The sequence below is a fragment of the Camarhynchus parvulus genome, chromosome 2 (genome assembly GCF_901933205.1).
Source record: "Camarhynchus parvulus chromosome 2, STF_HiC, whole genome shotgun sequence".
NCBI lineage: Eukaryota > Metazoa > Chordata > Aves > Passeriformes > Thraupidae > Camarhynchus > Camarhynchus parvulus.
The window spans coordinates 119,136,927-119,152,373 of record NC_044572.1 but is presented as its reverse complement, the minus strand read 5'-3'; the positions used below and the strand labels follow the sequence as shown (position 1 = coordinate 119,152,373).

Genomic DNA, 15,447 nt, shown 5'->3' with positions numbered 1-15,447 from the left:
AAAAATTGAGACACACTAAGGGATTGGCTTCAAACTAGACTTCTAGCACTTCTTCTGTGGGCAGTCTCTGCATTTGTTTATGTCATAGCTGTCAACTATTTCAGAATCATATGTAAGCCATACATTTATTCAAAAAGCTAAAGCAGCATCTACTTAAGATTAATAAAGATTACTATTTCCTATTTTTAATTATACTAAATATTCTGTAATTTGTACTGAAATGATGGATTGAAAACAACTACAACTGCATGAAAACTAGCAAAACTAGCAAACTGGGGCTGGCAGTTCATATGTCTTTTGGCCAAGGACGATGGCTAACAGCACATACCTTTTCTTATAACACATTACACACAGACCTTAGTTCAATATGAATTTTATCCAATATATCTTGAAAGAATATAATTAAATTGTTCTTCTCAGGCACACTGATAGTTTTTGGACAGAACACTTTAAATGGTTGATTTCTGTCACTTTTACAGTTTGTATTTACCAAGGGCTTTCTGCTTTTGCTCACATGAGTAGCATGAGACAATATGGGCTCCTGTCAAATGCTGAAAACTTCTGTTCCAGCCAGGGATGTCTCTAGGCAACAGCTGCTATGTGTAAGATAAAACTTGTATGGAGGCATAGGAGGGATATTGCTGCTTCAGAGGGTTCTGACGTCGCACTGCAGTTGTTATGGGAAGAGCCAGGTGGTGGCTCTCAGGAGCAATGGGATACATCTTTTGCTTTAGTGAAGTGTGGTCTTCCTAGGCCTATTTCTGATATTAAATATTTCAGTAGTATTTCCTGCTTGGAGACAAACATATGAACATCCCACTGTTCCATATCCATCTTACATCTAATTTTTCTTAATTACCAGAACATCTGTAATCGTGGCACCTAAGCGCCCAGTAAATGTTGTGCTCCAGATGGACCCATTTTACTTGTGCTAAAACAAGTGTGTGACACTGCATATGAGGTTAAAACCATATTGCATGAGTAATGGTTGTAATAATATACCCAGTGGCTTGTTGTGCATTTGATGTTATGTAATAGGCCTGGTCCTTCACTTCTTAGGACTCTTGAGATGCCAGCTGCATTAATGGGAATGCAGAATCGGGACAAATTTAGGCATGATGTAAACATATGCAAATCCCACTGAAATCTCTGTTCCAAACCCAGTGTTAGTGCAATTGTGGTTTGAAAATGATGTTGGGTGCCAGTAACCCACAGCCCACCCTGCACTGATTTGGTATGCAGTTGGGAAGAACAAACCCCAAAAGATAAGTAAACAAACCTCTTTTAAGTAGGTTTCAAATCGGTGCAGTACTCAGCTGTCATAATTAGATTACCTATTGAAATAAAAAGAACTGCACTCACTCAAACCAAATGAGGATCTGGTCCATGGTATCAGCTGGAGGATAAGTTCATAGGTTAGACCCTATCACGGGGTAATGATATACACTGATCTGAAGTCCAATCTTCAGACATCAGATAAAGAACTTTAAGGTACTCTTTAATGGCTGTATAAACACAGAGGACCCTGCTTTATCTCATATCCCCCATCTAGATCATTTATATGGCTTCAGTTCCCATACTGCCTACATGCCATACTACAGAAAAGATTAAAAATTCAAAGCTGATTCTTTTCTTGCAATGCATCGCCAACACCCTTTTTCTGATCATCTTAGCCTCTGTGTAATTTATCCCATGTTTATCCTCACATCATCAAGCTCTGTACATGTGTGTGGGGATCTGTCTTACTTTAATTAAATACAGAGACTGGGCACACTCCTGAAGTTATTACTTAGATATAACTCCCAGTAGGGACTACAAACTAAACAACAATAAGCCTGTTTCAGTCACCTTTACATTTAAAATACTAAAATTTATTCATATATTTGTGCTATTTGATTTTGGTGGGGTTTTTTTCAATAATGGAATGAAATAGATTTATGCTAAAATTTGCATGCCTCACTGAAGTCACAGTCTTCTTTTAAAATATTTTTTATTTCCATACCATCATTTAAGCATCACTGTTTTTGAAAAAAAAGGGTTTTGAGTTACATTTTCCAGTGTCAGATTGTACCTCGCAACAACAATATTGTATTTTTTGAGTTTTTCTAGAAAAAAATTAACTTCTGCTTTGTTAAAGTGTGTGCCTGATATTATTCTTTTAATAGATGTAGCTCCTACAGTCAGTGAAGCAAGATGTGTCTTTGTATCAGATTGGGTAAGGCTTTTAAAAAATGATCTTATTAACACTGGTGAAGAATTCAGTGGTAAGCATTTTCCAGAAGATCGTGGCTGTTCCAAAAAAGCATATAGTTCAGAATGATTGCATAGCCTTGTGCTTCAGGGTTTCAGTGACTTTTACCTGACAAAACTGCGTGACTCCGTAATAAGTAATTTGCATTTCTTTCACAGTTTAATATAGAACACAGTAAATAGTTTTCTTGGCGTGAGCTGTGGTTTGTGACTCTGAAGAAGTGATGGGATTGTGTTTGTGCTGGCTACGCAGACGGGCCCAATCGAAAGCTGCTTATTTTGACCTGGCTTCCCATATATGGTGTGTGACTGTCCCGAGATCCCTTTTCTCCGCTAAACAAAATGAAATCCTAGGTGCGTTCTCAGCTCGAGGTTGACTTGTAGCTTTGCAAACCGATCTGCTTTCCTGAAGTATTCCCAATGTACTTGCTGCAAAATAATGTCTCACTTACTGGGATGTAGTAGCCAGAAGATATTTCTCCTCTAGAAGTATTGCTTTCACATTCACAGATTAGTTAATTGAAGGTAAGGATATATTAGCAGTGAATAACCACAGGTTTTTGTAAAGAGGAAAAAAATTCTATTTCAATCTGTTTATACAGTATAAAGTTGGGGGGGGGTTGTTGATTTTTGGTTTTGTTTTGGTTTTTTAAAATTTAGTACTTTAGACCTGGCATGGTATTAAGACTTCTTTTTTCGTACTACGAATCATTTCGCTGTTTTCCTCATCATATTTGGATTATGTGCACTGAAAAACAGTGTAGAAAAATTAGCGTTACATGGAATTAAAGATACTGTCTGCATAGTGGAAATGCTCTGGAGAATGCTGGTCAAATTTAGTTACTATATATGTTATAATGTTTTTTAACATAATGTATGTATTTTTGAAAGAGTTAGGTTTTGGGTTTTTTTAAATTATGAGCAACTAAAAGTTCTGTAATAGAAAAGCATCATAAACCCATTTCAGTTTAATGGCTTACTAATTAAATTACTTAATTACCTATTGATTGGTAAAAGCTAAGGTTACTTAATGCACAAATTTAACTCTATACAGCCATCTCTCCCTTCTTTTGAAACATGTATATGGTCTGTGGAAACAGATTTTATACAGTTTCAAATTTTAAATCTTTAGTAAGCGATTAGTAATAATTAAAATACGGATTTGACTATATTTGCTATTGTTTTTAGGCTTACAGATATTTAATGGTTTAAGCGGTTTAAACCATTTTAAAAGTTCCAGATATTTTATTTAATAAATACCCTTAAATTGGAGAAGGGTAGCTTAAATAGTTTTAGCAGACCCTTTCTTTACAAGGTTGCAAGAATCTCAGATATTTGAGAACAAATCTGTTACATATCCAATCAAAACGGCATGTCCGGACGCGCACGCTGGTTGTACGCTTAAGAGCCTCTATGAGTATCCCTGTTTAGCTTCTCTCATTGATACAATGTTAGTGTAATTCCGGTTATTCTATTAGGGCGGCTTTAGTTTAAACCCAGTTTACAAGAGGGGACGCGTCTACGAACAATTCAACTTTCTAAATGAGGAGGGACCCGCGGGACTTTCAGGAGTTTTTCTGGGGTGAGGCTGAGGAAGGTGCAAGGATGGGGGGCCCTGGCGGCCGGGCAGGGGGCGGCCGGGGGCGCGCAGTTTCCGCGGCGGAGCGCGGCAGCCCCGGCTGCGTTTCGCCCGTGCAGGAAAGGCTGACTTCAGACCGCGCAAGCCTCGTTGCAGTTGTTGCTTTTAAACCAATAAGGCTGGGACAAGAGAATAGCTGCGGTTTGCATTACAAAAACAAAAACAAAACCCAAAGGGGAAAAGAAGAAAAAAAAAAAAAAAAAAAAAAAAAAAAAAAAAAAAAAAAAGCGAAGGGGAGTGAGAAGGAAAGCGGGCGCGGGAGCGGCGGCGTGCCCGCAGGCAGTGCCTGGGCAGACACACGCGGCTGAGCAAACAGACGGCGGGGCTGCAGGCAGCCTCCCCTGGCCGCGCTTTGTCTGCCCAGCCCGGCCCGGCGCGGCCCGGCCCGGGGCGCCCCTGCCCCGCCGCGCCATGGGAGGCGCGCCCGCCGCGCTCTGACCGCGGAGCGGCACCGTGAGTACCGGGGCACGGACAGCGGCCGGGACAGCCGCGGGACGGGCGGAGCACCGGGAGGGAGGGAGGACAGCAGCGGGAAAGGGGCCCTGCCGCAGCCCGGCTGCCGAGCAGAGCGGGGTCCCGGGCGGCGCCGAGGGCAGCGGCGCTTTCCGCGCGTTCTGCCGCGCCGGAGGAGAGCGGCGCTCAATTATAAATCACTGGGTGCAGCATTAATTTTGGCCGTAGTTCAGGTTGGGGTTTGTAGGCTTCCCACAAAACAGATGTTAGGAGGTTCTGTTTATTGTGATCAGCCAGGTTTGGGGATTCTCCTGTTTGATTTCCTCTAGCGCTAATGGTTCGGCAGATAGGAGTAACGTGATGGGGAGATGTTAAATGGGGGATGGAAAGAGGCACGTACGGTACGAAAGCAGCAGATCTTGTTGAAAGAGACATGAGAGCGTGAGAAAAATAATAAAGAAAATTGGGAGGAAGAATGCCTGACAGAGATTTTGACAGTGCTTTCTGAAGCAGGAAATCCTTTCGCTTAATATGTTTAAAGTTTCCAAACACCAAGGAAAACATGCAGCTCCCCACAGGAGAACTTTTCAAGATCACTGAATAAACATCTACACAACTGAAATATCTGACGTTTATTGACATTTTAGGTGGCTTATTCAGAACGGTGATCTTAGAACAAGGAAGTTAAAGACATTCTGAAGTCTTGTTACATTTACATCTTCCTTTTGAGCAACCAAGACCCACCAAACATTCTCTTGGTGTTTCAAACACCAAGAGGAAAGACCGGTCTTTACAGTGCAAGATTGATTCTGGAAAAATAAGGTGTTAGTGCACTTAAAAATGCTTCTTTCAAGGTGGTTGGGGTTTGGTGTGGTTTTCTTTCTTCTGTAAGCAAACATTCAAAACTGAGGTAAGCGGAAGAGATAAAAGCTTTCCGGGAAAAGTAATGATAGTGTGTTTCGTGTAGTTTGTTTAAATTTAAAAATGAGCACCGGAGGAAATTTGGAATAAGAAGTGGAAATGTGGTGTAGTGTATCATTGGAAGTTTTTAACATTAGATACCATGTATAAAGATTATTTTATTTTCCAACCCATACTGAGATGGTTCGCAAAGCATCTGCCGGAACGCAGACTACTGTTTTGAGGTGTCAAATAAATGACTAGTATTGATATGGATATGCATTGGTAAAAGTACATTGGTATAAGCGTGTGCAAGCGCATTACAGAATTTCAGGTGTATAAATACGTATGCACACAGCGTTTTCATGTTGCTCCCAAACCTATGACATGCAGTTTTTAGCCAAGCACCTCGCTGCTGTCAGAGTTTTCCCAAGGCCTGGAAGGGTCTGGAAATGAGCAGCCATCCCCGCTCAGCAGTTCTGCGCAGTGACAGACGGCTTGAGTCATGCTTCACCTTAGGAGATAAAAAGAATGAGTAATCATTTTGTTTGAATTGCAATAAGTATGAAATATTTCTCAGGAGCCAAAAAAAATCTTGGAAAAGCAGAAAGACATTCTTAAATGGCTGGTCATAATAGGAGCATTGTCACATTGTAGTATTTCTTTCTTGAGGGGAAGAAAGTGTTGGGATTTCAAAATGTTTCATTCATGAGTGTATGAGATGAGTACACAGGATAGCACTTCAGAAGAATTTAAACTGGCAATTAAAAATTTAATAACTGCAATTACTTGCTTTTGCTTTAATAAGTACAATTTGTCTTTGATGTGAATATCCAATGGAAAAGCCCAGCCCCTTGGAGCCCAGCAATATATGATTATTGGAAGAGTGAAAGCATTACCAAGTTTCCTGGGTTGCCAGCAAGGTGCCTTTCTGCAGCCAGTTTGCATTTTAGTTTTGTAACATTTTGGCTGTTGAAGCCATTATGTCAGTAGATACTGACTGCATTGCACTTTTAGAGAGGTAAAGAGTGCTGTTGGGAAAAAAGTCCCTTTCCCTCCCTCCCTCCCTCCCTCCACCCCTTCCTAAAAATGACAGATTTTTTTTTTCCCTAAGAAGGAACACCCTCATTTGAAAACTACCATTGTCTTTGAAATTTGCTTCTTTAAAGTAGAACTGTATTTTAAGAGAAAACGTGTGTGCTGGCTATAGTTTTCTGGGTTAAATTCTTTTTTTCACTTTGAAAATTTCTTTTCAGCTGGAAAAATGTTTTAAATTATAGCCATTAAAAAAATTGCTCCTAGCAAGCAAAAATACTCTGGAAAACCTGTAATTTAGACAAGTACCTACATTTTATTTGCTCTGTGCTGCTGAAATTTAGAATCTCTTCCCATTTACAGTTTACTTTTCACAGAACATTATTAACTTTTTGGCTTCATACATGATCTTCTGTCAGATGCTTTTGATTTGTAATTTAGCAAAGTATAATAAACAGTGCAAAAGTCATGAATTTTCCTCTGCATCCTGAGCTCTGTGGTAGGGAAAATGTGATAAAATGTGTACCTTAAGTCTTGTTTGATGATCTCTCAAAGCAAGTTTGCCTTCTGGAAATAATTTCTGGGGTTGAAGAGCATGGTATTAACAGATTTAATGTGGCTATTCAGTGGATTGGTGAAGTACTATGTGAGGTTTAACAAAATGAGAGAGACAAATTGAACATCAACAAAACCTACATCTGTGAAGAATTATAAATTTAATTAGAAAAAAGGGCAAACTTAAAAGACCTCATTAACTAATCAGAATTTGATGTTACTGATTTAAGATTCTTAAATGGATGAATTTTAAGTAGCTTTGCTATCACTGTCCTTTTTGTCTCGCCATGTACTACATAGTGCCCAATCTGCAGTCTGTATTAGGGAGAAAGATGTGAATGTTACTGAGAAAAATCAAATTATACAGAGTAATGTTTTTGAAGTATTAAGAAGAACATGTATGCCATTTAGCCTATAAGGCATTTTTAGTTTAAGCAGAGCATTGACTATGAAGGGGGTGTGACAGCTCCTTTATTTTTTTTTTTTTTAATGTGACCCATTTCTGTCCAGATAAGGCCAAGCATTTGGGTTTTTTTCCCCCCACTTTTTATTTGATATGTGAGTTATGTTGCCAAACTTCAATTACCCAGAAACCTGTTGACAAAATGGGAATATATGAGAGAAAGCACAAGCACACACCACCCAGAAATGTTTTTATTCTATGAATTGACTGGTCGTCATAAGTGTGGTTCCTTACTACGTTGTAATTTTGTACTGCACATAAAAAACTGAAAGCATGTGAAGTGTAGCATTTTGTAAACTGTAACTAATTTCAGTCACATCTGTGTCTAATTGTTGTCTGCATTCGCATTCTTGAGAGTAGATTTATTTTTCCTGGACCACTCTGTGGATTCAGCTGACCAGCCTAAGTGAGGATTAGTTGTTTTAAAGTTATTTTGATTAAAGAGTCATTTTTAAATTTGGTAACGTGCAACACATGGTTTAAATAATCCTTGAGACACAAAGGAATATATCTAAAGTATGTCTAATGAAAATGAAAATTGTGGATATGAACTTTCACAAATCATGGAGTGTTGTAGGACATTTAAGGTATATATTTAATTCACTGTGAATGAGCTGGTTATTTTTTTTGCCCTGTCCCACAAATACATTAATGAGATCTTTCTTGCTATGCACATACATGGACATGTATATATGCATATGATGTATATATTTTCAAATGTACAGAAGTTGCTATTTTTGTAAAAATTTGGTACTTAAAATAGTGAGGATTACATTTTTTTAAATTTGAATCAAGTATTAATAATTGTGTAGTGCATGTTGGAAAATATCGGTTTGTTAAAGCATCCATTTGAAAAAGGAAGTTTTTTCTATTATAAAAGATGGGTTTTAAAAGATCCTGTGCAAGAGGGAGTGAAGATAGCTCTGCAGGCAAACTTAGTTCTCACCTATAATTTTTTCCAGGTGTTTAGAAGTAACAGCAGAAGCATATCCTAAGGCACTCTGCAGCAGTTTCTAGGGTAAAGAACTAAGGAGGAAAAAAATTCCTTAAACCAAAATGCAGAGTTTTGACTCTATCTGCAAGTCTAGTTTGATTTGGCATGCAGCAATGTATTGAAAAGCATGTTATGCAGTACTTTAAGTACCCTGTTATAAAAAGATTGATGTTCTTCAGCATGCATTATTGCATGCTTCTTGACATCATTTGTAATGTTCTTCCTTGCCTGACTGCCCCTAGCAGTTGTTTACTCTTGCTAGTAGTAATTCTGTCTGTGATTAAAAATAACAAAAAACCCACCCTACAGACACATAAGTAGGATTTGCTTGGATGATTTTTATGGCACTTAAAATGCCTCATCTCCCTTGTCTTTGCTCTGAGATCATTTAAGAGATGTCAGTTCAGGTTGAATGGAAACGCACAAGAAAGATCCTCACTGCAGACATTGGGAGGATATATACCTTGCCCAGAGAAGCTTTCGTGTGCTTTTAAGCTAACAGTGTCTAGGAGTATATTTCCACCTGAATTTTATCACCTGCTGACAATTGTTACTGCCTAAAGTTTGTTAGTAAAGCAACAGAGTTTTTCTGATGGAATATGAAAACTATTACTCACCTGAGTTATAAAAGGAATCATTTGATTAAACTAAAAAAATGTTGGTGGGCTTTCCAGTGGAAAAAGATTCCTTTTCTACATGAGCGACCTCAGAGCTAAATTCTACAGCCTCCTCAGCCAGAAGTGTCCTTTTAAGTAATTTTACCAGAAATCTCATTAGCAACTGCAATTTTTAGGAGTAAGACTATGCAATAACATGTGGAGTTTTTATTTTAATTTGACATGGCTGGAGATGGGCTTCTTTTAGAGGTGGTGCTGTCAGGCTGTGTGCTATATAGTGAAGGTCTTTACCATAGGTAGACTAGCCCCTTGTTATTCTCTATTCTCCCTTGTTATCCCTCCTCCCCAAAAAATACCATCAGCATCTCCAGCTCGCCTTTGGGGTGAACTTGACTGGTGGGTTCCCTGTGGCCCAGGCACAGAGGAAGGATGGCGAGGAGCAAAGGAAGAAGAAAGCCAGTGTGATGAGGGCAAGGATCTGTCAGGACCGAAGGAGGAAGGAGGGATGAGAGGAGCGGAGGATGCTGCGGGGCTCGGGGCAGGAGCAGCTGGTGCTGCCCTTGGCGGGGTTACCTTTGCGGAGTGCGGGCAGAGCCGAGCCGAGCCGAGCCGAGCCGTGCCGGGGGAGGAGTGCTGAGCCCCTGTGCAGCTGTCACGGGCCCCTGATGAATCACTATCCCGTCACTTGGCTGCCGTCCCCTGGCGCGGGGAGGAGGGAGAGAGACCTGCCGGGGAAACAACAGTTGAGCCTTCAATTTAAAGACAATATGCCTTTCAGGGGCACCGCACCCTCCTCCTCTCCCTTTGGATTTAAAGGACAGAATTGTCATCCGTAGTGATATCCTTTCTTTAAATTAAGGCCTCGTAGTAAAGTGGAGTAATAGACGCTTCTGTTTGTTTCCCTGGTTTACAGGTGCAGAAGTCCCAAACCAGTTCAGATGTTGCTGTTTCCTCAAGCTGCAGGTAAGGATTTGACCAAAAAAATGCTAATTTTTTGCGAGCCTTATATTGTTGGGGATTTTTTTTTAAACTTCAAGTGATAAGTAAAATATTTATTCTTGTTTCTCACTTAAGCAGATGAGTAAGTGCTGGAGCGTAGCCTTTACGTGTGTGCAAGCAAGTCTGTAAACCATGAGCACGTAACTTTTCCACTAAATTGTTTGAGTTTATATTCGATGCAGGCGTTTTGAACTCATTGCAGTATCATCTTCTTCTTTTTGTGTAGCATATTTTCAGTAAAGAAATATTAAATGAAGGATCTACGTTTAGAATCTGTGATAAAACTTCAGTTAAAATACAAAAGCTTTGTACCTGAAATGATCCTTGGAATATTTATACCATTACTGCAGGAGTAATTTTATATATAATTTTAATAGTCTTTAAAAGAGCCTAAGCATTACTTTTAAACTGAAAAATTACTAGTTCAAATGCCTTGGAGGCACAGTAACCTATGAAGTTTCTACTGGGAGCAATTACTTTGAATGAGTACGTCAAATACAATATCAAAAGTTTTAGGTATAAAGGAACAGAAGGGTAGGGAACTTCAGTGATAAGCCCCAAAACCAACCAAGGGATATGTCATGGTGGTGATGGCTGTTGTCCTGTTAATATAGGGCCATTGAAAGCACAAATCTTAAATATTCAGCTGCTTTTGTGCCGCTTAAACGTTTAATTTTTGCTTTAGCTGGGAATTGCTCTTTCCTCATTTTGAGTGAGCGACAGCTGCTGAGGTACAGCAGAGTGCTCAGGCACACCAGTGCCTGCATGGACTCTCTGTGTGTCGGGCAGATCCCTTCCCAGTTGGGCACGCTTTATGTAATCCACAAAGCAAACAAGTGAGCAGACATAATAATGTTTTAATGCTGCATTTGTTTCAAAGGAAACAGAGGAACAATTAAGTAGTTTGCCAGAGTAAACACATACATCAGGAATATCTCATTCCCTGTCAGTAGATGATAGGTTTCCACAATTGCTTCAAGTGTTTTATTTGTTTTGGAGGCCCATTATATTGCCACTGAGTGGTAAATCTTGAAAAAGCTGAGTGTTAATTTGTTTTTAAGAGAATATATGTCTTCATATGTTGGGGATTCCATCTTCGTACGTATTTTAAAAATATGAGATTACATCAAATTTTAAAGTGCAGTGCTTGGAATCTAGGTTTTATTTAATTACAAGCTGCAAAAATAATTAAAGTAGCTGGCCACTCATGTTTGGGGCTACGACATGAGTTAAGCACTGGAAAAGATCAAGTTGGGAAAAGTAGTTAATTTTTTACTAAGTGTTTCTGGGATGTTGATAAATAGCAGGCTGCATCTCATAAAGGCAGTTCCTCTGTAATTCATGTTGACTTATGTCACTAAAACAGGTTGCATCTTGTTTTCAGGTCTATGGAAATGCAGGATCTAGCCAGCCCACACAGACGACTAAGTGGTAGTAGTGAATCCCCCAGTGGTCCAAAACTTGATAACTCCCATATAAATAATAATTCCATGACACCCAATGGCACAGAAGGTGAGCCAGACTTTTTTTTTTCCAGTATTTCATAATTTGTTTTTTTTTCTCCTTTTTATCTTTGGTGTTCTCACAGTCAGCGTGCTATATAATGTTTTACTATTTTAGGTGTTCTGTGTTTATTCATATGTTACATAAAGGCAATGTTCAATGTTTATCAGTAGTTACTATTATCAAGTTTCAGCAATAGCTTTCATTACAGGTTTATGTTTCTTTCATGGAGTTTGAGTGGACTGAGCAGGTAGTATGTGCAGAGCTTAAATTAAAAAAAAAGTCAAAAAACTGAAAAATAAGTTTCATGATGAGAGAAAAGAAGTAGGTGTTTACAATTGCCATAGTACAAAATGTAATTTTTCAGCCTTTTTTGCTATTTTGGTATTTCTTTATGTCTCACTTTTTGTAAGCTCCTAAGGCTATGAGAATTTTGTCAAGCAGGCTAATAAAACTGAGTGTTGAAAGTTCCTCAGGCTAGCTTGCTGCTCTGATGGAGTGACCAAAATTCAAACAGGTGTAGTAATTCAATGGGGTAAACTGATACCTATTTCTCAAGAAGCAGTCAGGCAGTTGATAAGTTATGTTTGTTCTCAGTAGAATACTAACAACAGAACAACCTAACAGCTTTGGCAGTAATATAATACATCTATAATACATATAATAATACATATAATGAAACACAGAAGGGTTTATGCAACGAGCAGCAAAAAATGCTCTTTCCTGTAGCATTTCTATGGCAATAGTGGAAAGATCATATGGGACATTTAACTGGCTGTGTGAACAGAGACTTAATACATTACTGGAAGACAGAGTCATGCAGGTTCAGTATTGCTCTTCAGCATAAATGTATAGGTAAACTGCTACAACTGTTGCAGCAAAGATATGAATTTTTTTCCCTGGGTTGTAGTAGTGCTGTCAAACTCTTTAGGATTATGGACATGCATTTTTCCAGGAAAGGCACATGTCAATCAAACAGATGTTGTCCCCCCCCCTCCAATTCCCCACATATCTTTGTTATTCATTGTAATTGGAGTCCTTGGTAGTGGGGACAGTTTATGGGTTATCAGATTAACAGGGACTTGTGCCAGACTTGTGTGTAATTTACTTTTTGCTATTGCTGTAAAAGTATTGCTTCAATCAAATATTAAGCCGTAAAAAAAACCAAACCCTTTTAAAAGGATAAATAAAGTGCTTACTGTGCTCATGGAGTTTAAGCAGGAAAATATTTTATGTCCATAAATTAATCTTCTTCCTTTAAAATATACAAATATGTTATTATATTTTTATATCATATTGCCAGGTATATACCACTTTTGGTACAGGATAAAATTGCCCTTTCAAATTGAAATTCCTTTAGCTCACAGAAGCCTTTGTTGTAAACTTCATGAGCTTTTGTACCTTCTATACAACTTGAAGGTTCTTTTGTAGCAAAAAAAAATTAGGGAGTGTTTCTTGAAACATTGAAAGATATTCATCATCTGACTTGACTTTTTGTTCGACATGTAGTGCTGTGTGCATCCACTCTGAGAAATGCTTATTATTACTTCCTGAGGAAATGAGGTATATGTTGTATCTATTAATGCACTGACCTCAGGTAGAAAATCATTTTGGAAATAATATCTCAACTTCTAGGTAGGTATCAGAGTTTTTTGAAGGAAGTCAATTAAACCATGGTAACTTATTTGTCTGACACTACAACTTTCCAGTTTAAAAGAATTTTGAGTGAACTCTACCCAGAAAGGTCTAACTTGCATTAGATGTTTTCCTCCTGAGATGAAGCCAAACAGTTTTCTTTTGTTTGCCCTTTTCCCTCAGGTGACATGACCCTCCTCAGCACTGCAGACTGGCTGCTCAGCCCTAGCACACAGAGCCCTGCAGGTTTGGGTGCTGCAGGCGTGGGCACTCAGCATGTGATTTTGGATGTTGTTCCAAAAGTGTCCTGAGAGACAGCTTGTGCTTGGCGATTCTGCTCTGAGCTCTCTAATTTGAAAATTCCTGTCTCTGATTGCTCTTAAGTGACAAAGAATGAAAAGTTTTTCAAAGAAACTAGTAGAATAATTTATTTCTGAACGAGATGTGTGCCAAGAGACAAAATTTGTGAGTGAAGCAGATGCCTAAGAGTCTGAAGGTGGAATTTTTACAGCTTATCTGTTTTATCTTGAGAAAATGTTTTGTTAGGCTCCTTGAGCTGCTTAAAAGACTTAAGAAGGAGTGGAGTGAATGAAGCAAAAGTTTCCTATTTTTTTTTAATGAAAGTTGAAGTTAAATTATTTTTTCTGGGATTCTTGAAGCAGAATCCTGCTGAGCCAGAAGTGGCTGATTGTAAGGATGTGGTTGTAAGGGCTCGCTGAACAACTCTTTCTAGATGCTGCAGTGTGGTTTGCTTGTTTGTTGCACATGGAGTGGAGATGTGGGTTGTTGAACCTTCACATGTCAAATATAATATGTGAAACCAACTTCTACCATGCACAGATTCTCACTAATGTGAAAGAGCCCTCCTTCCCTAGCATAGGAGATCGTTATGTGACTGAGAAGAAGGGCGTCTAGGTATTTGCATGTTATAAATATCTTGTAAAGATATGTTAAATTTGATTTGACTATGGGTGTGATTTTGACAGGTTTCCATACCCTGAAGCACAGGATATGTTCACTAGATGAGGGGAGGGGAAGAAGAAAGAAGAAGGAAAAAAAAAACCTGTCCCAAAGTGAAATGGCTGCATTTCAAACAAATGTTCATTAATTCCTCTAAGGCACATTTTCAGACTTGTCTTCTATTGATGTTTTTCTGGAAGAGGATGTGGTTGGAAGATAGCTCACTTTGTTCGCTAATATTTTTAGCTTCATACTTAGCTGTAAGTTTTCAAAGCACTGAATGGGGATTTAGTTGTGCGATTGAGTCTGAATTTAATCTCTACATGCAGCTTATATATAATAACTCTTTGTGTGCTTAAATTCACTTTGAGAGAGCAAAATTCTTCTCTTGGCCAGGCAGCATGGTCTTCAGTGACGGGGAAGTAACAAGGAAATTATAGACCTTGACCAGACAGAAGTTTCCCAGGATCAAATGCAGAGGACTAAAATGTCTGGCTAAAGGCACTCAGAAAAATCAGGCCTAGTATGCCAAGGTGATGCTGACTATATAAATACTACAGTATTTGAGGTTTTCCTGCTCTCTTTAAGTAAATTTCCACAGCATACTCTCTATTGTAGAAAAGAGTAGGCACTGGACACCATAAAAATTATGGCCTTGTATAACTTGCCTAAGAAAATCTCTTTAAAAATTATTGGAGTAGGGATCAAAATGTTCATAGTTTTGCCTTATGTCTAATCTTCCTTTGCCAGTGAATTGCCATGGTGGGTTGATACTGAAGGAGTTAAAGGAACAATAACAACAGAAGCTCATAAAATTGCCATTCATTAAGTTTTATCAGACAGCTGGTGGCTATTCTAACACAGTGCCCACTTTGGTGGATACCCTTTAGAGGGGAAAGGCCGTGAGTAATCAGTAAACTTGAAAGGAGTAGGAAATCTGTTTTCCATGGCAGACAACTGCATCCAGTTTCTGCCTATGGTGATCTTTACTTTTATCTTAAGAATGTAAATCAAATCTGATGGATGGCATTGAGTGAGAAACAGAAGCCTGTGGCCCGTCATGATGAGGTTTTATGCAACTGAAATGGAAAAGAATAGATGAGAACTGGGAGAAGGAGCTGTTATTTTCTGAGCAACTTCATTCATTTAAGCAGTACAGACCTGCTACTGCCCTTTTATTTGAGTGTTCAAGAAGGAAGGAGGGAAGGCATTGTCATATCAAGTGGGAAGGGAAAATGGATAACAAATTGAAGATCAGATTTTCAAAGATACATAGGAAGGGAGGCTTCAAAGGGAGTTGGACATCAAAAATCCTTTGGAAAAAAATTATTCTCACTCTTTAAGTACCTGCTGCAACATGAGAATGAGATCTGACACAAAGGCAGTCAAAGCTCTCCACTATGAGACTATCTGATTTGTGGCCATTAAAAAGGTTGTTTTAAGT

At 38.8% G+C, this 15,447-nt stretch overlaps 1 protein-coding gene across 11 annotated transcripts in view; it reads left to right on the top strand.

Moving 5' to 3' along the window:
* The window catches only part of EYA1 (EYA transcriptional coactivator and phosphatase 1), a 165,400-nt gene that overhangs the window by 70,782 nt on the left and 79,171 nt on the right, over positions 1-15,447 (top strand). For 4 of the 11 annotated variants that reach the window (XM_030943509.1, XM_030943510.1, XM_030943511.1 and 1 more), the window contains 3 exons: positions 9,820-9,869; positions 11,290-11,417; positions 13,227-13,289. In XM_030943509.1, the coding sequence (XP_030799369.1) occupies positions 9,820-9,869; positions 11,290-11,417; positions 13,227-13,289 (241 nt within the window). Of the gene's footprint in view, positions 1-2,555; positions 2,776-3,632; positions 3,833-4,130; positions 4,343-4,434; positions 5,253-9,819; positions 9,870-11,289; positions 11,418-13,226; positions 13,290-15,447 lie in introns of those variants that run through there. The other 7 variants (XM_030943514.1, XM_030943513.1, XM_030943512.1 and 4 more) reach the window with 5 other exon arrangements.